This window comes from Scyliorhinus torazame, chromosome 21, assembly GCF_047496885.1.
Source record: "Scyliorhinus torazame isolate Kashiwa2021f chromosome 21, sScyTor2.1, whole genome shotgun sequence".
Lineage (NCBI taxonomy): Eukaryota > Metazoa > Chordata > Chondrichthyes > Carcharhiniformes > Scyliorhinidae > Scyliorhinus > Scyliorhinus torazame.
The window spans coordinates 92,757,898-92,782,639 of NC_092727.1; the positions used below are offsets into that span (position 1 = coordinate 92,757,898).

The following is a 24,742-nucleotide window of genomic DNA, read 5'->3' on the forward strand; positions in this document are numbered from 1 at the left end:
GGCTCAAAAAACTCTTCCAAAAATGGGGGCTGCTTTAATTGCAGAGCATAAAATGTGAATTGCCAGTATTGGTGTAGGTGGTCACCATTTTGAATTTTTTAAAAAACCCCGACAATTCAATGTAAATTAACACAACACATTTCATTGAATTCTTTCAAAACGTTTCTTTAAAAATGTCAATTTATTGTCAGAGGGTTAATCAGTTTCATTCCGAGTCACTTTGGCTATGGCACCATTGCAAAACTCTGGACCAAACCTGGCGCTTTTGGTTTCAGAATCCTCCTTCCAAAACATATCTTCCTCTCCATCCATTAAGTTTGATATTTCACATTTTTGAACAATCTTATGACAGTTTGTACATTAAAAGCATCACACGATTTGATGATGAAACCACACAAAACATCAAGCAGGACAGCACACATATTCCCACTCTTTAGAAAGTTTTTTTCTCGATCAAACATCCGCCTTTTCCATTCTGCATGAACATGATTCTGAAGTTTGTTGAAGCACAAAGGTGAATTCTGGTCATTAGGCACACTGGTCTCACTAGAATTTGGGTGTTATTTATCTATTTGGTTATATGGGATCGGAATATGGTTATGCAAATAAGCTGAGGCCACTGGGAAACATATTCCATACAATTGACAATGTCACTCCATCCTCATTCGCCTAACCATTGTCACACAAAATTTGATTTTCAACTTTGTTTACATTTGAAAATTACCAAAGGCTTTAATTTCATTCCATCAGCCATGCAGGCGAGCACTACTGTGAATCTTGTTATTTATGTCCTGCAGTTTTCACTGCAAACGATTTCTGAACCTTCCATTCCAATTTGGTTCGACATAGTGAAATGGACAATTTCAATATGTTGCCAATGTGACATTATGGGTGCTCGTGTTTTTGCAGCTATCTGATGAATCACTGGAGACTGGTAATTCTGGAAGAGGTCTTTTGGTTTTTAAGTGACTTTATCTGCCACACTAGATATTTTCATTCCACAAAGCAGCTGCACAAACTAAGTTGCTCATCTTTGGACTAGGTTTGATCTGGTCCACTTAAGTGCATATATACACTGATTTCAGATAATCATTCTATTTGAATTCCCATTCCAATACATGCTTCTTAAAATTAAGTCAGTGGCTGGCTCATTTGGTGTGGGGAATCTTCTTCAGGACAGATTCCTTCCATTCTCGCATATGTTTTTTTTAACAAAATAAATTCTTTTACTGGAGCGGTTATTTGACGAGTTAGCAAATGGCACAACTTTTAGCTTGAAACCAACTTAATACCTGATCATTTTTAGTCACTGGCCTCTGCGCAGGCTTGCCTTAAACTCCTGTGCAACTTGATGACAACATGGCCTGAACAGCTGCTTGACTCCATGCGCCAACTATAAAAGTAAAATATGCATTTCTGAAGTGGAAAATTGAGGCTAGCTCTGAATGTGAGTATAACAGTGGGGAAGGTTCTTGTATGTTGAGTTTATGCCTAAACATGATTTTTGCTGCCAAAAGAATTGTCATCTTATACGCCATGATCTACAGTAATAGAAGCTGCATTTTATTTTTAAATTTAGAGTACCCAATTCATTTTTTCCAATTAAGGGGCAATTTAGCATGGCCAATCCACCTAGCCTGCACATCTTTGGGATGTGGGACGAAACCCACGCAAACTCAGGGAGAATGTGGAAACTACACATGGACAGTGACCCAGAGCCGGAATCAAACCTGGGACCTCGGTGCGTGAGGCAGCAGTGCTAACCACCGCGGTGCCCTTCAAAGCTGGATTTCTACAGAAAGGATGTTTTTAATTTCTGCTAGGAAGAACAGTGGATAGGTAGTTAAAATTTTCAGCTGAAAACTGTTCCCTTAAAAGGAACAGCTATCAATAGCTTTCCAGTGTCTTCATTTAAACAACATACTGCATTTACCAGGTGACAAATTAGCTTTTATTATGAATTACAATGAAAAATACTTTATTTTCCCAAGCATACAATCAAAGTGAATAATAGCTCAAATAAATTCAGTAGATGTTTTCAGTTTCAGTGTTAGAAAGTACATTCCTCAAAAAGCAAAATAAGTGATGAAAAAACAGAATACTAATCTGAAATAAAACAGAAAATGCTGGAAACAGTCAGCAGTTTTGCAGTTAACATTTCCAGTCTGACCAACCCAAAAGGTTAACTTTGTCTCTCCAAAGATGCTGCCAAATGGATGATCTCATTTCAGTCAAAAATGGTTAAAACTGTCCAGAAACTGGCAAAAATGCCTTGAAAAGAAAAGCCGATGTTGGGTCTACAGACATTCTTTATTCTTCAATTTTTCAAATCTCTTCACTGAAGGGGTTCCATCGAAGCGTGTTTCAACTGGTTTCCTCTGTGCAGGTTATTTTCAATTGTTATAGACATAGCCAACTGAAACGTGATGGATTCAAAATGCCTAATTAAACACTATGATACACGAAAGACCTATCCAAGATTTTTTACTATGACCTTGAACTTTCAAATTTGACTATTTTTCAAAAGTTTGGCATTTTATGAAGGAAAAAGATTTTTCACACTTAACTAGACTCCCCGCCATCCCTTCCCAAAAAATGTCATTGGTGTTTCACGATTCATATTACTTGTGGTTGTAAACTTTGTAGCTCTGATCACTTTCACACTCCAGTCTACTATGTTTTTTCAAATAACCTATCGCTTTCGTTCTCCTTTCTGTGTTCTCTTCTTCTCCTTTTCTTTTCTTTCCTGCTTTGCAAGCTTGTCTTTCTCTCGTTGTAGTTTATCTTGCTCCTTCTTCTTTTGTGCATCTCCCCGAGCCTTCTCCCTTTCTGCCTTTTTTGCAACAAGAACAGCCTCAACATTTGTGTTTTTGAAAAGAGCTAAAGTGAAATTAAGGAATTATTCCAAATAAATGGTATTCTGGTAATTATCACACAATTTCTCTTAATGATTAAAATTCTTCATTTGCTATTTACTATATAAAAATTACTTTGGGATAGGAGAATTGGATGAAAACCAAATGGCAATTGAGAGAATGTCATTATTATTTTTTTTAATTTATTTATTAACTAGATCTTGGTTGGAGGTTAGAGGGATGGCAGGGAAGGGAGTGCAATGTTCCTCCTGCAGGATGTTTGAGGTGAGGGATGCCGTTAGTGTCCCTGCTGATTTTACCTGCAGGAAGTGCAGCCATCTCCAGCTCCTCCAAGACCGAGTTAGGGAACTGGAGCTGGAGTTGGATGAACTTCGGATCATTCGGGAGGCAGAGGGGGTCATAGATAGCAGCTTCAGGGAATTAGTTACACCAAAGATTGGAGATAGATGGGTAACTGTAAGAGGGACTGGGAAGAAGCAGTCAGTGCAGGGATCCCCTGCGGTCGTTCCCCTGAGTAACAAGTATACCGCTTGGATACTTGTGGGGGGGGACGGGGTACGGGCCTCTGGCACGGAGTCTGTCCCTGTTGCTCAGAAGGGAAGGGGGGAGAGGAGCAGAGCATTAGTAATTGGGGACTCGATAGTCAGGGGCACAGATAGGAGATTTTGTGGGAGCGAGAGAGAGTTTGGTATGTTGCCTCCCAGGTGCAAGGGTACGTGATGTCTCGGATCGTGTTTTCCGGGTCCTTAAGGGGGAGGGGGAGCAGCCCCAAGTTGTGGTCCACATTGGCACTAACGACATAGGTAGGAAAGGGGACAAGGATGTCAGGCAGGCTTTCAGGGAGCTAGGATGGAAGCTCAGAACGAGAACAAACAGGGTTGTTATCTCTGGGTTGTTGCCCGTGCCACGTGATAATGAGATGAGGAATAGGGAGAGAGAGCAATTAAACACGTGGCTACAGGGATGGTGCAGACGGGAGGGATTCACATTTCTGGATAACTGGGGCTCTTTCTGGGGAAGGTGGGACCTCTACAGACAGGATGGTCTACATCTGAACCTGAGGGGCACAAATATCCTTTGGGGGGGGGGGGGGGGGGGAGATTTGTTAGTGCTCTTTGGGGGGGTTTAAACTAATGCAGCAGGGGCATGGGAACCTGGCTTGTAGTTTTAGGGTACGGGAGAATGAGAGTATAGAGGTCAGGAGCACAGATTTGACTTCGCAGGTGGGGGCCAGTGTTCAGGTAGGTGGTTTGAAGTGTGTCTACTTCAATGCCAGGAGTATACGAAATAAGGTAGGGGAACTGGCAGCATGGGTTGGTACCTGGGACTTCGATGTTGTGGCCATTTCGGAGACATGGATAGAGCAGGGACAGGAATGGTTGTTGCAGGTTCCGGGGTTTAGGTGTTTTAGTAAGCTCAGAGAAGGAGGCAAAAGAGGGGGAGGTGTGGCGCTGCTAGTCAAAAACAGTATTACGGTGGCGGAGAGGATGCTAGATGGGGACTCTTCTTCCGAGGTAGTATGGGCTGAGGTTAGAAACAGGAAAGGAGGTCACCCTGTTGGGAGTTTTCTATAGGCCTCCAAATAGTTCTCGGGATGTAGAGGAAAGGATGGCGAAGATGATTCTGGATAAGAGCGAAAGTAACAGGGTAGTTATTATGGGAGACTTTAACTTTCCAAATATTGACTGGAAAAGATATAGTTCGAGTACATTAGATGGGTCGTTTTTTTGTACAATGTGTGCAGGAGGGTTTCCTGACACAATATGTTGACAGGCCAACAAGAGGAGAGGCCACATTGGATTTGGTTTTGGGTAATGAACCAGGCCAGGTGTTAGATTTGGAGGTAGGTGAGCACTTTGGGGACAGTGACCACAATTCGGTGACGTTTACGTTAGTGATGGAAAGGGATAAGTATACCCCGCAGGGCAAGAGTTATAGCTGGGGGAAGGGCAATTATGATGCCATTAGACATGACTTGGGGGGATAGGTTGGAGAAGTAGGCTGCAAGTGTTGGGCACACTGGATATATGGAGCTTGTTTAAGGAACAGCTACTGCGTGTTCTTGATAAGTACGTACCGGTCAGGCAGGGAGGAAGGCGTCGAGCGAGGGAACCGTGGTTTACCAAAGAAGTGGAATCTCTTGTTAAGAGGAAGAAGGAGGCCTACGTGAAGATGAGGAGTGAAGTTTCAGATGGGGCGCTTGATAGTTACAAGGTAGCGAGGATCTAAAGAGAGAGCTAAGACGAGCAAGGAGGGGACATAAGAAGTATTTTGCAGGTAGGATCAAGGAAAACCCAAAAGCTTTCTATAGGTATGTCAGGAATAAAAGAATGACTAGGGTAAGAGTAGGGCCAGTCAAGGACAGGGATGGGAAGTTGTGTGTGGAGTCTGAAGAGATAGGCTAGATACTAAATGAATATTTTTCCTCAGTATTCACTCAGGAAAAAGATAATGTTGTGGAGGAGAATGCTGAGACCCAGGCTATTAGAATAGATGGCACTGAGGTACGTAGGGAAGAGGTGTTGGCAATTCTGGACAGGCTGAAAATAGATAAGTCCCCGGGGCCTGATGGGATTTATCCTAGGATTCTCTGGGAAGCCAGGGAAGAGATTGCTGGGCCTTTGGCTTTGATTTTTATGTCATCATTGGCTACAAGAATAGTGCCAGAGGACTGGAGGATAGCAAATGTGGTCCCTTTGTTCAAGAAGGGGAGTAGAGACAACCCCAGCAACTATAGACCGGTGAGCCTCACGTCGGTTGTGGGTAAAGTCTTGGAGGGGATTATAAGAGACAAGATTTATAATCATCTAGATAGGAATAGTCAGCATGGCTTTATGAAGGGTAGGTCATGCCTCACAAACCTTATTGAGTTCTTTGAGAAGGTGACTGAAAAGGTAGACGAGGGTAGAGCAGTTGATGTGGTGTATATGGATTTCAGCAAAGCGTTTGATAAGGTTCCCCACGGTAGGCTATTGCAGAAAATACGGAGGCTGGGGATTGAGGGTGATTTAGAGATGTGGATCAGAAATTGGATCGCTGAAAGAAGACAGAGGGTGGTGGTTGATGGGAAATGTTCAGAATGGAGTTCAGTTACAAGTGGCGTACCACAAGGATCTGTTCTGGGGCCGTTGCGGTTTGTCATTTTTAGCAATGACCTAGAGGAGGGCACAGAAGGGTGGGTGAGTAAATTTGCAGACGACACTAAAGTCGGTGGTGTTGTCGACAGTGCGGAAGGATGTAGCAGGTTACAGAGGGACATAGATAAGCTGCAGAGCTGGGCTGAGAGGTGGCAAATGGAGTTTAATGTAAAGAAGTGTGAGATGATTCACTTTGGAAGGAATAACAGGAATGCGGAATATTTGGCTAATGGTAAAGTTCTTGGAAGTGTGGATGAGCAGAGGGATCTAGGTGTCCATGTACATAGATCCCTGAAAGTTGCCACCCAGGTTGATCGGGTTGTGAAGAAGGACTATGGAGTGTTGGCATTTATTGGTAGAGGGATTGAGTTCCGGAGTCATGAGGTCATGTTGCAGCTCTACAAAACTCTGGTACGGCCGCATTTGGAGTATTGCGTACAGTTCTGGTCACCGCATTATCGGAAGGACGTGGAAGCTTTGGAGCGGGTGCAGAGGAGATTTACCAGGATGTTGCCTGGTATGGAGGGAAAATCTTATGAGGAAAGGCTGATGGACTTGAGGTTGTTTTCGTTGGAGAGAAGAAGGTTAAGAGGAGACTTAATAGAGGCATACAAAATGATCAGGGGGTTAGACAGGGTGGACAGTGAGAGCCTTCTCCCGCGGATGGAAATGGCTAGCACGAGGGGACATAGCCTTAAACTGAGGGGTAATAGGTATAGGACAGAGGTCAGAGGTAGGTTCTTTACGCAAAGAGCGGTGAGGCCGTGGAATGCCCTACCTGCAACAGTAGTGAACTCGCCAACATTGAGGGCATTTAAAGGTTTATTGGAAAAGCATATGGATGATAATGGCATAGTGTAGGTTAGATGGCTTTTGTTTTTTGACTTCCCATGTCGGTGCAACATCGTGGGCCGAAGGGCCTGTACTGCGCTGTATCGTTCTATGTTCTATGAGGACTGGTTTAGCTCAGTGGGCTACACAGCTGGTTTGTAATGCAGAACAAGGCCAGCCAGCAGCACGGGTTCAATTCCTGTACCATCATACCTGAACAGGCGCCGAATGTGGCGACTAGGGGCTTTTCACAGTCACTTCATACTTGTGACAATAAAATACTATTTATTACAAAAGCAGAATGCGCATAATGAAATGAAAGTCATGTGAAAAGCCCCTAGTCGCCACATTCCGGCACCTGTTCGGGGAGGCTGGTACGGGAATTGAACCCGCGCTGCTTGGCCTGCATGGTCTGCTTTAAAAGCCAGCTACTTAGCCCTGTGCTAAACCAGCCCCTAAGCAGAATGAAGAGACATAATAATAATCGCTTATTGTCACAAGTAGGCTTCAATGAAGTTACTGTGAAAAGCCCCCAGTCACCACATTCCGGCAGGATAAACACTCAATGTGTGTCACATACACAATCGCTTATTGTCACAATTCAACCTGCTCCATCAGAGCCAGCTTCCTGATCAGACGCAACCTCAAATGTAATTTTCAGCTCTAATTTACTGTCTATGTAATGTCAGGTTGCATGCAAATGGTAATGGATGATGACCACACAGTACCCAATTTTCACATAGCAATTGGTGACAGTACTATCGGAACACTCCATTTTTAATCAAGTTCATGGGCATGATTCAGTGACCGCACCGGGTGAATCATGCACGCATCCCAAATTGGGCCCCGCTCCGCGCTTATCACGAGTCACCTGACCTGCTCCGCCCAATCTGGATTGCGCTCTCGCTGGGCGAGATCTGTATCTGCATATTAAAATGAGCCGTACCCAGACACCACATTCACCGGGCCTTATGACTCATTTAAATATCTGGACGCCTGATTCACCCGGCACCTAGGGCACAAACATGGACCAGATGTAACAGAACCTGGGGAGTTTCACAGGCCATGTGAGGAGATAACTGCTGGACAGACCACAGCCACAAAATCTTAAATGGACTTGCCATGCATGATCTGGGCAACTATCAAACCCCATTATTGCCTTAGAACTTGCTACACAATTTGATGTAATTCTGTAGTTTTCTCCAAGTGATGTAGACAATAAATGGAAACAGTTCCGTGAACAGATCTAGACTTCAGATGTCCTGAGATACAGCAAATACAAGCACCAAGACTTTGATCGGAATGGTGAAAATATCTCCAATCTTCTTAAATCAGAAGCAGCTGATGCCCTTCTTGGAAGCTGGGTGTTTCCTCTCGTCGGGCATGATCAGAGCAAACTGCAGACACACTATATTTTGGAACTCTAGTAGCACAGAACTTGTTAACAATTTGCAGTTCGCTTCAAGAGTATCACAAGTCAGGAAAACGTTCCACATGATCTCAAGGATGCCAACATAGTCAGCTATCTAAAAAATATATGCAGCAACAATCAAGGATCAAGTCTTCCCTCAATCAGTGGAAAGATCCTCACAAGGGTCCAATTAAATGATCTACCAGACAGCCTCATGGATGATGCCCTCCAAGACAGCGTGGTGCTACCCACAATGGGAAACCCCATTGTCCGGCTGGCGAGATGGAGAGTCCCACTGCAGGCGAGGGCGTGCCACTCCAAAAACTGGTGTGGCGGGACAGAGAATCCCACCCAGGATATCTGAACATGTTTGTCTTAAATCCTGCACCTACTGTAGTTCTTGGTTGGGCATGTTTGTGTATGTGGTAAGATGTTAGATGTTTTTGGAGTAACCAGTAACATAAAGCAAGGCTGTGTTGTGGCTCCCTAAATCTTTTTTGCTCCCGTGCTTAAGGAAGCCACCAAAGACATACCTGCAAGCATCAACATTAGATTCCATTCAGAGAAGCTCTTCTATCCATTGTGTGTGTCTCCAAAGTTACAGAGGCAGTAATCAGTTCCTATTATATAGATGACTGTGCCCGACAGGACACAGAGAGGGCATTGTTAGCCATATGCGTGGTTCACAGTTATGGGAGGGGGAGGGGAGGGTTGAGGCGGAGGGAGAGTTGAAGGGGCGGGTGGAGGGAATGCTGAAGGGGGATGAAGGGAGGGTTGGGGTCTACTCACTCTGGCTGCCTGGTATGGGTCATTGACCTTCTTCCGACACTGGAGGCCAGTCCTCCTCGTCGCACTGCCCGAGCTGACTGATGCCGCCACCATGTCTCCGGCTTCCAGGAGCCTCCCCAGGTCAGCATCCCCGAATCCTGGGGCCGGTCTCCTTAGCGCCATTGTTGTGAGCTGGCTGGGGTTGGCTGAGCAAGTGCAGCCTAAGTGCTGCTCGACCTTGTTAGCGGGGGACTGGCGAGTGCGGTGCCATCGAATCAGCTGGCAAGACGGCATTCTGGGTGGAAGGACCGTGAGGCCTCGTGAAGTGGACCAATTAACATTGAATAGTGTTGCCGGCCTCATGCTGGGAAACATGCGGCAATTCCCACTCAATACAGCACTTGGAATTTTTTTCCAGAGAATCGCACCCATAACCATTGATGCCACCAGTTTCAAGACTACAAAAATGTTCATAACCTTGGCCCTCCAAAGATGCCACACTACTGATGATATCTGTGCACATATCCAAAAGCAAGTTTGACATCCCTGATCATGTCCTGAAGTTGCATGGCATTCCACCGAAGCGAAAATCAAACTCTACCAAGCCATTATCCTTACCATCCTGCTGTTTGGCACAGAATCCTGGGTCTGTTGTAGGCTCAAAGCTCTTGAACGCTTCCTCCAATGACAGCAAAGGTCCACCATGAGAATTGGTTCTCCAGCATGCTTAGCTCAACAGCCATCCTTCAGAAGGATGAGACGGTCATGTCTCCCGCATCAAGGTGGTCAGTGCAAACAATACAAGAGCACCATAAAAATAAAACCCTACAAACATGTGCATTACAGATCACTTCTCTTGAGAAAACATAGCAGCCAAATGGCCCTCGTGGAGGCAAGCACTGAAATTTGGTTCAGCATGTTTGGTGGACCATCTGCACGAAACCCACAATGGGGGTCACCATTGATCAGAAACTGATCTGGACTAGCCATATTAATACTCTGGCTAACAGGGCAGGTCAGAGGCTGGGAATCCTACGGCGAGTCACTCACCTCCTGACCCTCAAAGCCTGTCCACCATCTACAAAGCACAAGTGAGAAGTGTAATGGAATATTTTCCACTTGTCTGGATGAGTACAGCTCCAACAACACTCATGAAGCCCGACACCACCCAGAACAAAGCAGCCCGCTTGATTGCTACCCCTTCCACAAACATTCAAACCTTCCACCACCGATGAACAGTGGCAGCCGTGTATACCATCTACAAGTTGCAGTGCAGTAACTCGCCAAGGTTCCTTAGACAGCATCTTCCAAACCCATGACCACTACCACCTAGGACAACAGCAGCAGGTACGTGGAAACCCCAACACCTGGAGGTTTCCCTCGTTCCCCTCCAAGTCACTCACCATTCTGACTGTCACTGGGCAAAATCCTGGAATCCCCTCCCTACACCTCAAGGACTGCAGCAGTTCAAGAAGGCAACTCACCACCATCTTCTGAAGGGCAAATAAGGATGGGCAATAAATGCTGGCCTATGCACCAATGCCCACATTTCTTAACATACTGCTTAAGAATGTTCTCCTGTTCACATTTCAGAAATTTCTCCACCTTTAACATTACCAATGCCCCATTCAATATTGAAATGAAGTCTCCCATTATCACTACTCCATAACTCATCACCTTTCTGTAATGTCCATACAAATCTGCTCCTCTTATCTCTTTCCCACTGTTTGGTGGCCTATAAAATATCAAGTAGCATGTTACTTTTTCTGCAACAGTGCAATATAAAAATTAGCATGCAATATTACCAACCTTTTTTAATTAAATAGTCTTTTTAGGACTAAGAAAGCCAGAAAGACTCCAGATTACTCCATACAGTACATTAATTATGTAGCTCTGACTTTTACAAATGCAAATAAGATAAAGACCTTCATAACCAACTTTTTAAAAATTCACTATTATATATTAACTGCTTTCATTTTAAGCTGACTCTTGTAAGATTGAGAATATTCTAGGGTGTATTACTATTGAGGTTACTATTATCTCTGGTTGTAAGCCGTGCCATGTGCTAGCGAGACAAGGAATAGGGAGAGAGAACAGTTGATCACGGATGGTGCAGGAGGGAGGGATTCAGATACCTGGATAATTGGGGCTCATTCTGGGATAGGTGGGACCTCTACAAATGGGATGGTCTACACCTGAACCAGAAGGGCACCAATATCCTTGGGGGGGGGGGGGGGGGGGTGAATTTGCTAATGCTCTTCGGGAGGGTTTAAACTAATTCAGCAGGGGGATGGGAACCTGAATTGTAGCTCCAGTGTACAGGAGATTGAGAGTAGTGAGGTCATGAGTAAGGCTTCAAGGTCGCAGGAGTGTACCGGCAGGCAGGAAGGCGGTTTGAAGTGTATCTACTTCAACGCCAGGAGGAATAAGGTGGGTGAACTTGCAGCATGGGTTGGTACCCGTCGATGTTGTGGCCATTTCGGAGACATGGAAAGAACAGGGACAGGAATGGTTGTTGCAGGTTCCAGGGTTTAGATGTTTCAGTCAGCTCAGGGAAGTGGTAAAAGAGGGGGGGGGGGGCATTGTTAGTCAAGGACAGTATTACGGTGGCAGAAAGGACGTTTGATGAGGACTCGTCTACTGAGGTAGTATGGGCTGAGGTTAGAAACAGGAACGGTGAGGTCACCCTGTTGGGAGTTTTCTATAGACCTCTGAAAAGTTCCAGAGATGTAGAGGAAAGGATTGCAAAGGTGATTCTGGATAGGAGCGAAAGTAACAGGGTAGTTGTTATGGGGAACTTTAACTTTCCAAATATTGACTGGAAACGCTTTAGTTCGAGTACTTTAGATGGGTCCGTTTTTGTCCAATGTGTGCAGGATGGTTTCCTGACACAGTATATAGATAGGCCAACAAGAGGCGTGGCCACATTGGATTTGGTACTGGGTAATGAACCAGGCCAGGTGTTAGATTTGGAGGTAGGTGAGCACTTTGGTGATAGTAACTACAATTAGAACATAGAACATTACTGCACAGTACAGGCCCTTTGGCCCTCGATGTTGCGCCAACCTGTGAAACCACTCTAAAGCCCACCTACACTATTCCCTTATCGTCCATATGTCTATCCAATGACCATTTGAATGCCCTTAGTGTTGGCGAGTCCACTACTGTTGCAGGCAGGGCATTCCACACCCTTACTACTCTCCGAGTAAAGAACCTACCTCTGACATCTGTCTTATATCTATCTCCCCTCAATTTAAAGCTATGTCCCCTCGTGCTAGACATCACCATCCGAGGAAAAAGGCTCTCACTGTCCACCCTATCCAATCCTCTGATCATCTTGTATGCCTCAATTAAGTCACCTCTTAACCTTCTTCTCTCTAACGAAAACAGCCTCAAGTCCCTCAGCCTTTCCTCATAAGATCTTCCCTCCATACCAGGCAACATTCTGGTAAATCTCCTCTGCACCCTTTCCAATGCTTCCACATCCTTCCTCTAATGCGATGACCAGAATTGCACGCAATACTCCAAATGCGGCCGCACCAGAGTTTTGTACAGCTGCAACATGACCTCATGGCTCCAAAATTCAATCCCTCTACCAATAAAAGCTAACACACCGTACGCCTTCTTAACAACCCTCTCAACCGGAGTGGCAACTTTCAGGGATCTATGTACATGGACACCGAGATCTCTCTGCTCATCCACACTGCCAAGAATCTTACCATTAGCCCAGTACTATCTTCCTGTTATTCCTTCCAAAATGAATCACCTCACACTTTTCTGCATTAAACTCCATTTGCCACCTCTCAGCCCAGCGCTGCAGCTTATCTATGTCCCTCTGTAACTTGTAACATCCTTCCGCACTGTCCACAATTCCACCGACTTTAGTGTCATCTGCAAATTTACTCACCCATCCTTCTACGCCCTCCTCCAGGGTTAAGTTTACTTTAGCGATGGAAAGGGATAGGTATATAGCGCAGGGCAAGAGTTATAGCTGGGGGAAAGGCAATTATGATGCGATTAGGCAGGACTTAGGATGCATAGGATGGGGAAGGAAACTGCAGGGGATGGGCACAATTGAAATGTGGAGCTTATTCAAGGAACAGCTACTGCGTGTCCTTGAAAGTATGTACCTGTCAGGCAGGGAGGAAGTGGTCGAGCGAGGGAACCGTGGTTTACTAAAGTAGTTGAATCACTTGTCAAGAGAAAGGAGGCTGCTTATGTAAAGATGAGATGTGAAGGTTCAGTTAGGGCGCTTGAGAGTTACAAGTTAGCCAGGAAGGCCCTAAAGAGAGAGCCAAGAAGAACCAGGAGGGGACACGAGAAGTCCTTGGCAGGTAGGATAAAGGAAAATCCTTTCTATAGGTATGTCAGGAATAAAACAATGACTAGGGTCAGAGTAGCGCCAGTCAAGGACAGTAGTGGGAAGTTGTGTGTGGAGTCCGAGAAGATAGGAGAGGCGCTAAATGAATATTTTTCATTAGTATTCACACAGGAAAAAGACAATGTTGTTGAGAAGAATACGGAGATACAGACTACTAGACTAGACGGAATTGAGGTTCATAAGGAGGAGTTGTTAGCAATTCTGGAAAGTGTGAAAATAGATAAGTCCCCTGGGCCGGATGGGATTTATCCTAGGATACTCTGGGAAGCTAGGGAGGAGATTGCAGAGCCTTTGGGTCGTCATTGTCTACAGGAATAGTGCCAGAAGACTGGAGGATAGCAAATGTTGTCCCCTTGTTCAAGGAGAGTAGAGACAACCTCGGTAACTATAGACCAGTGAGTCTTACTTCTGGTGTGGGCAAAGTCTTGGAAAGGATTATAAGAGATAGGATTTATAATCATCTAGAAAGGAATAATTTGAATAGGGATAGTCAACACGGTTTTGTGAAGGGTAGGTTGTGCCTCACAAACCTTATTGAGTTCTTTGAGAAGGTGACCAAACAGGTGGACGAGGGTAAAGCAATTGATGTGGCGTATATGGATTTCAGTAAAGTGTTTGATAACGTTCCCCACAGTAGGCTATTGCAGAAAATACGGAGGCATGGGATTGAGGGTGATTTAAGTTTGGATCAGAAATTGGCTAGCTGTAAGAAGACAGAGGGTGGTGGTTGATGGGAAATGTTCAGCCTGGAGTTCAGTTACTCGTGGTGTACCACAAGGATCTGTTTTGGGGCCACTGCTGTTTGTCATTTTTATAAATGACCTGGAGGAGGGCGGAGAAGGATGGGTGAGTAAATTTGTGGATGATACTAAAGTTGGTGGAGTTGTGGACAGTACAGAAGGATGTTGTAGGTTACAGAGGGACATAGATAAGCTGTAGAGCTGGGCTGAGAAGTGGCAAATGGAGTTTAATGCAGAAAAGTGTGAGGTGATTCATTTTGGAAGGAGTAACAGGAATACACAGTACTGGGTTAATGGTAAGATTCTTGGTAGTGTGGATGAGCAGAGAGATCTTGGTGTCCATGAACATAGATCCCTGAAAGTTGCCACTCACAGACCATTCATCCCATAAATGGCTGATAGGGTTGTTAAGAAGGCAAAAGGTGTGTTAGCTTTTATTGGTAGAGGAATTGAGTTTCGGAGCCATGAGGTCATGTTGCAGCGGTACAAAACTCTGCTGCGGCCGCATTTGGAGTATTGCATGTAGTTCTGGTCGCCGCATTATAGGAAGGATGTGGAAGCATTGGAAAGGGTGCAGAGGAGATTTATCAGAATGTTGCCTGGTATGGAGGGAAGATCTTATGAGGAAAGGCTGAGGGACTTGAGGCTGTTTTCGTTAGAGAGAAGAAGGTTAAGAGGTGACTTAATTGAGGCATACAAGATGATCAGAGGATTAGATAGGGTGGACACAGAGAGCCTTTTTCCTCGGATGGTGATGGCTAGCACGAGGGGACATAGCTTTAAATTGAGGGGAGATAGATATAGGACAGATGTCAGCGGTAGGTTCTTTACTCAGAGAGTAGTAAGGGCGTAGAATGCCTTGCCTGCAACAGTAGCGGACTCGCCAACATTAAGGGCATTTAAATGGGCATTGGATAAACATATGGATGATAATGGAATAGTGTAGATTGGTTTCACAGGTCAGCGCAACATCGAGGTCCGAAGGGCCTGTACTGCGCTGTAATGTTCTATATTCGTTACTATTGAAGTAATGCACAGGATATAGCCTATCACCAGCACCAAGGAAAATAATCCAAAATGTAGGCCACTTCACTTATTATCGTCACACGTGTTGAGCTTAGAACATGCTAATGAATGATTTTGATCCATTACAAAACTTATTACAGCCTTGAAATACCAAATGCATTTGGTGACTAAACACATTTTAAAGATGAATTTAACTTAGTAATTGTAAACTCTTCAAGCGGCTACTCAACAAATGCAGGCAACAATAAAATTGGTACCCTGCACAACTTTCACTAATTCATGCAAGTAATTTTAACCAAAACCTATAATAGGCAATATAATTTTAGATATTGCATAGTTTTGCAGTGATGAAGCTGTGACTGTAAGAATGATCAAATTAACTTCAGCTGTCCATAGAAGACCAAACGAAATGCATTGGATAAAGGATACATTTATCACTGTCAAAGTTAAACGATCCACTTGTTGCACGGGCTTCTTCATCTTCAGTGCTCAAGTTAAAGAAACTAAAAGTTTAAGCTGTGAGTAACAAATAATATCAACATACGATTAGCTGTTGGATGACTCGATTTGGTCACATCGCTGTTTCAGATATATATATATCAAACATATGCTGAGAGGTTGTTTCCCTTTGTGAGAGTCTAGAACCAGAGGGCATAATCTCAGAGTAAGGAGTCACCCACTGAAGACAGAGATGAGGAGAAATGTTCTCTCGGGATAGTGATTCTGTGAAATTATTTAGCGTAGCGGTTGGGTGGTTAAGTGTGTTCATGGCTGAGATAGACAGATGGTGGAGTTGAGGATTATCACATCAGCGATGTTCTCATTGAATGGCAGAGCAGACTCGATGGGATGAATGGTCTATTTCTGCTCATTTGTTTGATGGTTAAACTGCATTTGAACGAATAAAAGGTGCATTTAGCAGACCCACCCTTGTTCTCCATCTTTCCATATTCCAGACTATGTCGGATTTATTTTCGACGTCCACTGCTCACATCTGCAGTTTTTGTTTTTAACAGCAGGGATTGACTGACAGTGTATCATTTAATCATTCCCAAAAAAGTAACTTCAAGAAGATTGTTGCAAAAAGAAAATAAACAGACCAAACAAGTAACTAAGTGAATTAATTTACAGTCCATTCACCTCTGGGAAATGGGTTTAAAATCAACTGTAGTAGAACAAAATGTTCCAGTAATATTACATTTGGTCACATCATCCAATTCCAAGTGGATTTAAGCCAACAGAAATTGACCCAGAATTTAGCAATGTAGGAGATATGTAAGCTTGTATTTATTGTCCATCCTCAGTTCACCAGATATTAAAAGTCAATCACAGTGTGGGACTGGAATCACAGTAGGAGAATCTTTACTTAATTGACCATCAGGGAAGATGATCAAGGGCCATGGGGAGATTGGAAGCCTCATAGTGTGCAGGATATGGAGACACTGGTTAGATGCCTTGACAAGCAGGATGATGCAAGGCTGGATTGTTGTTTGGTAGATCAGAGTATTGGTCGGGGCAAAACTCAGGGGCCCTGTGGGAGCTTTTCCAACCAAGACCTGGATCTAGGAGATAGGTGTGAGAGCGTGTACCTCCTGGATCCACCAAGTCCTTGCACCGATGAAGCTGCTAACTTTCCCAAAGCTTAGGAAATACAGTCAACCAGAGTTAAAGTTGTAAAGCTAAATGACAATGAAATAATGAAGTGGATATGTGGAAAAAGGTTATGTTCCTACCAAATAGGAAACAAGATATGGGGTTGGCATTGTTGCTTTCTACAAGAAATAAAATCAAGTAAAGAATTATAGTGATGAAGATTTGGACCATCTGTGACCGTTGGATGAAATGTACAAAAAGAAAAACCTGTTCGATGCCCATGAGAAATGGTCAGATTTTAATATATTTCAGAAAACAGATTATCATTCCATAGAAATATATATCATGAACTTTAACAGACTGCAAAAAGGATTGACAAAATTCAATTTGGGGATCCCTTCGTCAATACCAACATTGAAATTGTTGGAACATGCTAAGTTATCACATTTGGCTGGCTACTGGTTCTCACTCATGCTTAGTTTTTGGAGGGAGAGGCCCTGTTGGATCAGATGTTTGGTAACTTGAAAGATATCCTGGTAAACAGTTGTTTCCTTCAGTCTCTTGTGGAACAAATGGGACACTCCGCAGTGACACAAAGAATGTAGAAGACTCATTAGTTCAAAATGGTCCACATACTGGACACAGGCATCAATACAATGACAAGATTAGAGACAGGCAGAATGAGACAGAAAGCACCTTTAGCTATTACAGCAGATGACAACATTAGAACAGCAATACTAGGTGAATGACCCCCAGGAATGCCCAAAGAACAGGTAACAAGAATATCAGATTCTGATTAGCACATAGAAGTAAATGAAGCACCTCAAATGCTCATGTGTTTTCTGATGAAGGTCCAGATAAACAGAATACAGGAGATCAAGGGCTATAGAATAGTAATGTCACTGATCGTGCCACACATGACAGTGCCATCATACTCAAAGATCAATCGCCCTAAGTGGATACTTGGGTGGCATATGTCCAGAATGGTCTAATTAATTTGACAATTGTGAGAAATGCAGGAAAAATTACTGCAGAGTTTAAATATTGGTTGTGCAAGATCCACAGATGGCAGAATGGGACGAAAAAGTGGAGAGCAAGAAAGAAAGTGGAGAGCAAGAAAGAATAGTGCAAGCTCTGATAGTTGGTCTGGAAGTGACTCTTGCATTAGAACCCGATCACAAGCCGGAGGAAAACTCTCTGACAACGCAAGAGGGAGATTTCACAGTAATAGTCCTGACAGATATGAAAGTGCAATTAGAGGCCCTAATTGGAATAGATTAGACAATGAAATAAAGGCCATGGAACGCTCTCAGAACAAAACTATAAACAGAAGATTTGATAATCGTAAAAGTTTGATTGTTGCCAATAAACTTAACACTAAACAAATAAGAGATGCTAAACAAGGAGAATTTGATAAAGAATTGAGTTTATTCTGAGGTACCAAATAAGAGGCAACCAGCTTTGTCACAACTGAAAATGCCCTTGCAGATGGGACTTCTAAGGCTAAAGTAAAGCATGGGAATTTGAAGAGCAACTGGATGGTACAGATGTTAGATTGAACTCTCGCCGAGCTATGAAAGTCATCTTAAATCGTTTTAGCTCTTTTGAACGCCAGGATCCGCAACAGCAACCTACAGAGAACGAGGAATTTGGGGGGTCCAGGCCATGCCGAACGTCCTATTCTACCACTGGGCAGCTACCACAGAAAAAGTACGAGGATGGATCAAAGAGACGGGAGCGGAATGGGTAATAATAATCTTAATTAGTGTCAAAAGTAGGCTTAAATTAACACTGCAATGAAGTTACTGTGAACATCCCCAAGTTGCCACACTCCGGCTCCTGTCCAGGCTACACTGAGAGAGAATTCAGAATGCCCAATTCACCCAACAAGCACGTCTTTCGGGACTTGTGGGAGGAAACCAGAGCTCCCAAGGACACCCACGGAAACACGGGGAAAACGTGCAGACTCCGCACAGACAGTGACCCAAGCCAGGAATCGAACCCAGATCCCTGGTACTGTGAAGCAACAGTGCTAACCACTGCACTACCATGCTGGATAGTTTCCAGACTTAAAACCCTCCCATCAATTTGTATCAGTTATTTTAGGTTTAAAATCAGCTGGCATATTGCCTTGCTTGGAGGGTATTACTAAAGCAATTACATTTTTGTGACAAACAAGAAACATTTGTGGAATTCAATTTCAAACATTACTATGGTGTGATTTGAATTTGTGGCCAATCAGCCCGATATAAATTAAGCTACCGTACCTATGCTTATGGGAGCAGATGGCCTGAAGTTGTGTGAGCTGTATGAAAATTCTAATGCTACACCACAGTATTAAGAAACTTGGCGGATACATTAGCTAGAAGAATTAATCATCTACCCAACCTTAACTAGAATCCCAGATCACAATTCTCAACTTGTTTTTAAACAAATAGAAATTTCAAAGTATTATCCATGATTCCCCCATGTTTCATTTTCTACAATTTCAATTGTGTTATAATACATCAATTGGATGTTGAGGCTTCATCTGTACTTTATACAGGAGGCTGTTTATTGGAGGTGCATGTAACCTATAAGATCAAACTCATAAAAGTGTGCTAAATTAGGCTCTAGTCGTCTCTCCTTCACTGCCTGGCTGTCTAATTACGATCAGAGTAAGCCATTATATGTAACATATTTCTAAAAAGCCTTTGATAAGGAATCATATAATAGACTCCTGAATAAAGGTCAGAACATGTAGAGTCAGGAACAAAACATAAAAAGACATTAATGAACTTACAGAATACATGTGCAATTGGTGCGAGAACCTCAATATAGGGAAGTGCAAATTAATGGGTTTTGGTAGGAAGAATAAGGAAGCGACATTCCCCTGAATGTGACTGCACTCACTGGTTCCATTCTTATCTAATCTTAGCCAGAGTATCACTGACAATAAACTCCTCTTCCAGCGCCAGCACCAGAGCCCCAAAGAACTATCCTTGGCCCCTCTAATTTCTCAGCTACACACTATCCCTCAGTGACATCCTAAAGCACAGCACAGACTTTTCACATGTATATTGATGACACCCAATTCTACCTCCCCAAACCTCCCTCCTGCACATTTGCCAAATTATCAGATTACATATCTGAGCAGAAACTTCCACCAATTAAATATTGGGAAGACTGATGCCATTCTTTGGACCCTGCTCCAAACTCCATTCACCAGCTGACAACTCCATCTCTCTCTCTGACAACCAGAGGCTCAATCAAGACGATTCATAACCCTGGTGTTATATTAGATCCAGAGATGAGATATGAAGCTTTCATCTACATCAATAACAAGACTTCCTATTTCCACCTTTCACTATGCCACTGCCTCAGCTTCTGTATCACTCAGACCCGCATTCATTTGGCCCCTGGACTTGACTATTCCAACACACTCCTGGTTGACCTCCCACATGCTATCTGTCTTAAATGATGCCACCCTAAACATTGCTGCTTATGTCCTTACTCACACACAGTCCCATTCACCAATCACCCTGTGCTCACTGGCCTACATTAGCTCTCAGCCAAGCAATGCTTCTATTTAAAAATTCTCATTCTTGTATTCAAATCTCTCTATGGCTTCCCCCATGTAGTTTCCTCCAATCCCAAAACCCTCCAAGAATCAACATCAGAGCTCATTTAATTCTGGCCACTCCAGTAACTCAGATTCTAATTGCTCAACCATTGGTGATCACATCTTCAGTTGCCATGGGGCCAAGCTCTAGAATTCCCTCCCTAAATCACTCTGCCTCTCTTCCTTCATTTTACATACTCTGTAAAATCTCTGACCAAATTTTGGCAACCTGCCCTAATATCACCTTATGTGGCTCGAAGTCTAATTTTGTTTTATAATGCTGCAAAACACCCTGGGACATGTGTTAAAGGCACAATATAAATACAGTTTTGTTGGAAAGTGGCTAAATGGGTAAATGCAACAGAGGGATAAGAGAGTTCAGATCAATAATGAAAAAAAAATAACAATACAGATTAATTAAGACTTTTTTTCACAAAAGCAAACAAAGCATTTTGGTTCATTTCTAGCGATAGGATTAGAGGAAGAGGAGACAAGAAATGGCACGAACCAGTTCAGCCATATGGGCTGTTTCTGTGCTGTGGATAATTTGTAGATATCTATTATTAGGCTGCATGATAAACAAATACTACAAAAGCAGGAAGAGAATAAAGTTGTATTTATATGGTACCTTTAACATAGAAAACTGGGATGCACAAAGAGGCCGGAAATGGAGAATTCAGAGATCTTAGTAGGGTTGTGGGAAATGGGGGGGGGGGCAAAGTTAGAATTAGGAAAGGGTGAACTGATAGAGGAATTTGAATAAAAAGTTTAACAATTAAGTATTACTAGACTAGGCGCCAATGTAGGTCAGCAAATATGGGTGGTGCGCGCATGCATGAGACTTGGGAGAAAATTAGGATTCAAGCAGCAGAGTTTTGGATAATCTTAGGTCTGAGGGTGAAAGATGGGATGCAAGCCGGGAGGTTGCGAACAATCCAATTTAGCCTCTTCAGTGACGACGAGGAGGATGGTGTTTGTAACTAAGGAATGGACTTTGTGGAGAGGATCAGAAAATCTCTTTGGTCTTCCCAATATTAATTTGGAGCAAATTTCTGTTCATCCAATACTGGATTGTGGGCAAGCAGCACAGCAAATGGAGGGCATGAGACAGGTGGAGCTGGCTGTCTGTGATGTGTGGACCCTGAGGTTATGTCAGATCACATATTCAAATTGTGCCGAAGTGTTCAGCAATCAACAGATTATTTATGAATTTTAATCACTTTTGTTTTCTAGGCAATGCAGTTGCCAATTTGCAACAAACTGCAAAAGAATCAATGCCAAAAAATTTACTTTAATGGTGTCAAGTGGAAGAGACAGATTCGCCAGGAATAGAAAGACATTAATTTTATGAGGCCTGCTTTTTAAAATACCAAAATATTATTTGTTTTGCAATACATTATTTCTGATCAGAGCACTTTCTCGCGCTCATATTTGTAGGAAAGATTATTACTGCAGTAATATTACTACCTACAAAATGTTTTATTAGCAATACTTACTAATCTTCCTTCTTTTCAAAGTGTCTTTTATATATTTCTGTACTTTTAAAGTGAAACAAAGGTCTCCCATTATTCAGCTGTTCAGTTAAACCTGCCCCTGCAGTCATTGAATATCATGAATATTTATTACTTTTTTGCAGGAGGGGAGAATAGAAAAAGAGCAAGACTAGGCTTTCAAATTGATGTCAGGAAAGCTATTCCACTGAATAGATCTTAATTCTTCTTCCCAAGAAAGCAATACCAGAAAGGATATTCTTCCTCATCAGTTATATTTGCATACTGTGCAAGAACTGCAGCTTTCCTAGATTTCTCCTCTTCTGAAGCATCTTTTTGTTTCACAACAATTTGAGCCTGTTTCTCAATCATACTCGCAATGGCATGTACTTCATCTTAAAAATATAGATGGAAAAAATCTAGTTAGATATTACATTTTATACAATCGAAGCAAAGATTTTTCTTTCTCATATTATCTTTACAGCAATTTTTAACATTTGTATGAACTAAACAGAAATATCCTAGTTATAATGTGTACTCACCCAATGTATTGACTTCATGCATTTAAAATATGCAAAACAAAAACCAACAGCAATTATTGGACATCTGAGATTATCTTGATCTTTACCTTCAACATTTTTTTCTTGTGAGAGATTGTTTGTGGTTTCAGACCACTTTTGAATTATTTCTTTGCAAATGATTGCCAATGAATCTTCATCCTGAAAGAAATAGCAGAATTGCAGATTTAATACAGCCTGCTGCATAGGAAATATTAGCAGCAAATTCAAGACTAAATACAGACTTGTGTACATGGTTTTATTTTATGAACAAAGACTGTGGGCTTTGATTCTGTCATGCCTGTGCTTCATAATTAGACCATCCCTCGCTAGACTATTCCAGTACAATATCATGTGTAAAATTGCCCAAATATATCCGGTCCACAAAAAAAAAGGACAAATCCAACCCAGCCAATTACCACAACAGCCTGCTCCCAATCATCAGAAAAGTGACAAAAGGGATCCATCAAGCAGTGCTTACGAATTAATGAACTGTTCACCAATGCAGAGTTTGGGTACCATTAGGACCACTCGGTTGCAGACCTTATGACAGACTTGTTCAAAACAAAACAGAAGCTGAATTGTAGGCATGAGATGATAGTGACTGCCCTTGACATCAAAGTCAATCATCTCGGCCCCTATGCATCACAACAGAAGATTCTCAGCTTTTTTAGGTAGTTTCAAAGAGCATCTTGGGCCCAACCATATTCAGTTGTTTCATCAATGACCTTGTATCTATTATAGGACCAGAGGTGCAGCAGTTCATAGAATGCAGTTTCATTTGCAGTTCCTCAAAACAAAGTAGTCAATACCTACATGCAGCAAGACCGGAACTGCATTCTAGTGGCCAGTAACGTGTACATCAAAAGTGTCAGGGAACATTCATCTTCAACACTGAAAAGCATAACCACCAGTTCTTGATATGCAATTGCATTACCATCAAGTCCCCCACTCTCCTCTTACCTACATGAGTGCAGCTCCAATAACATCCAGATCTCTGAGACTCCAGAGGTGACAGTTCAGGAGTGAGAAGCAATTGCTAGAGATATCACCCGAGGAAGAAGCCGTGCTCCAAAAGCTAGTGATTCGAAACAAACCTGTTGGACTTTAACCTGGTGTTTGAAGCCTTCTTACTGGAGATATTCTGGCATTTATTAGACATGAAAGGGTGGAAGCCACGGCAGTTCCACAACAAACGAGTGGCACTAAAGGAGGCTAGTATAGCAAAATCATTGAAGGTTGCAGAAATTGATGAAAACAATAATGCGTGCAGCCTCACAGGATGCCCTTTGGAACATTGTTTTGACGTTGTGACAGGGAATAAAGCCTGATTACAGCAATTCAAACAAGTACTTGCAGGAAAGATGGACACCAGATTGGAAGTGTTAGCACGCTCAATGACTTGGAAGGAAAGCTAAGATTAGATGAGTAATAGTTTGCAAGAGCAGAGACATTTCTGTCGTTTATTTTTGAGTGGGGTTATTGGTCACTGTGAACTTGAAAGAGAAGGGTGTAGTACCCGAGAACGGGGAACCATTTACAAAATAATGTAGCATCAACCAGGAAGTGAAATTGATGGTCAGTAGCCTAATGGAAATGGGGTCAGCGGAGCAGTAAGTCAAATAAAATTAAACGTCAATAAATTCAATGGGCGAAAATAGAATATTTTGTTTCCCTGTTACATAGAAATGTAGAAAATAGGAGCAGAAGTAGACCATTCGGCCCATCGAGCCTGCTCCATTATTCAACATGATCTCGGCTGATCCTCATCTCAACGTCATACTCGTCCCATACCACTTGACGCCTTAATTGTCTAGAAATATATGTACTTCTTCAGCACTGTTCTGATACAAACATGGGTTAAGAACTACGTGAGGGAAAATGGCTAAATTTAGTCTGGTGAAACAGAATTAGCCACGTCCTATCAAGTTACAACAGACGTCTCAAATTACCGAACTCCAAACAGATACGTTTCCCGACTAAAACGCGTGAGGGAGAAGTAAAAGGAAACAGCATCACGATAAAGTGGACAAAGTCTGTGTTTTATCAGACAGCGTGGATCTCACTCAGGCTGAATCTCACGTCCATAGAATCCAAACTCACCATGAATGCCGACAATATGGCTTGGAGAGCCTCAGATTTTTCTTCTTCGCTCTCCTCTTCCCGCAGGATTCCGTTGATGTACGAGCCGTAAACATCCTCATCTATCTCCAACTCCTCCAACCGTTTACTGAGCCACGCTCCAAACCCCGCCGCCACATCTCCGCTGGGCGCCGCCATCTTGTATGTGGGGGGGGGGGAGGGGGGCGGCTTTGGTCCTGTCAGAGCTGC

The 24,742-nt window shown here is 43.0% G+C and overlaps 1 protein-coding gene across 1 annotated transcript; it reads right to left on the reverse strand.

Annotated features, from left to right (window-relative positions):
- Positions 1 to 1,928: 1,928 nt before the first annotated feature.
- On the reverse strand, positions 1,929 to 24,729 carry ccdc43 (coiled-coil domain containing 43). The gene is made up of 5 exons (XM_072487062.1): positions 24,515 to 24,729; positions 22,483 to 22,573; positions 22,114 to 22,249; positions 15,600 to 15,655; positions 1,929 to 2,880 (listed from the first exon to the last, which is right to left on the reverse strand). The coding sequence occupies exons 1-5, from the start codon at positions 24,689 to 24,691 to the stop codon at positions 2,693 to 2,695; spliced, it is 648 nt and encodes a 215-aa protein (XP_072343163.1). The 5' UTR covers positions 24,692 to 24,729; the 3' UTR covers positions 1,929 to 2,692.
- Positions 24,730 to 24,742: the final 13 nt, after the last annotated feature.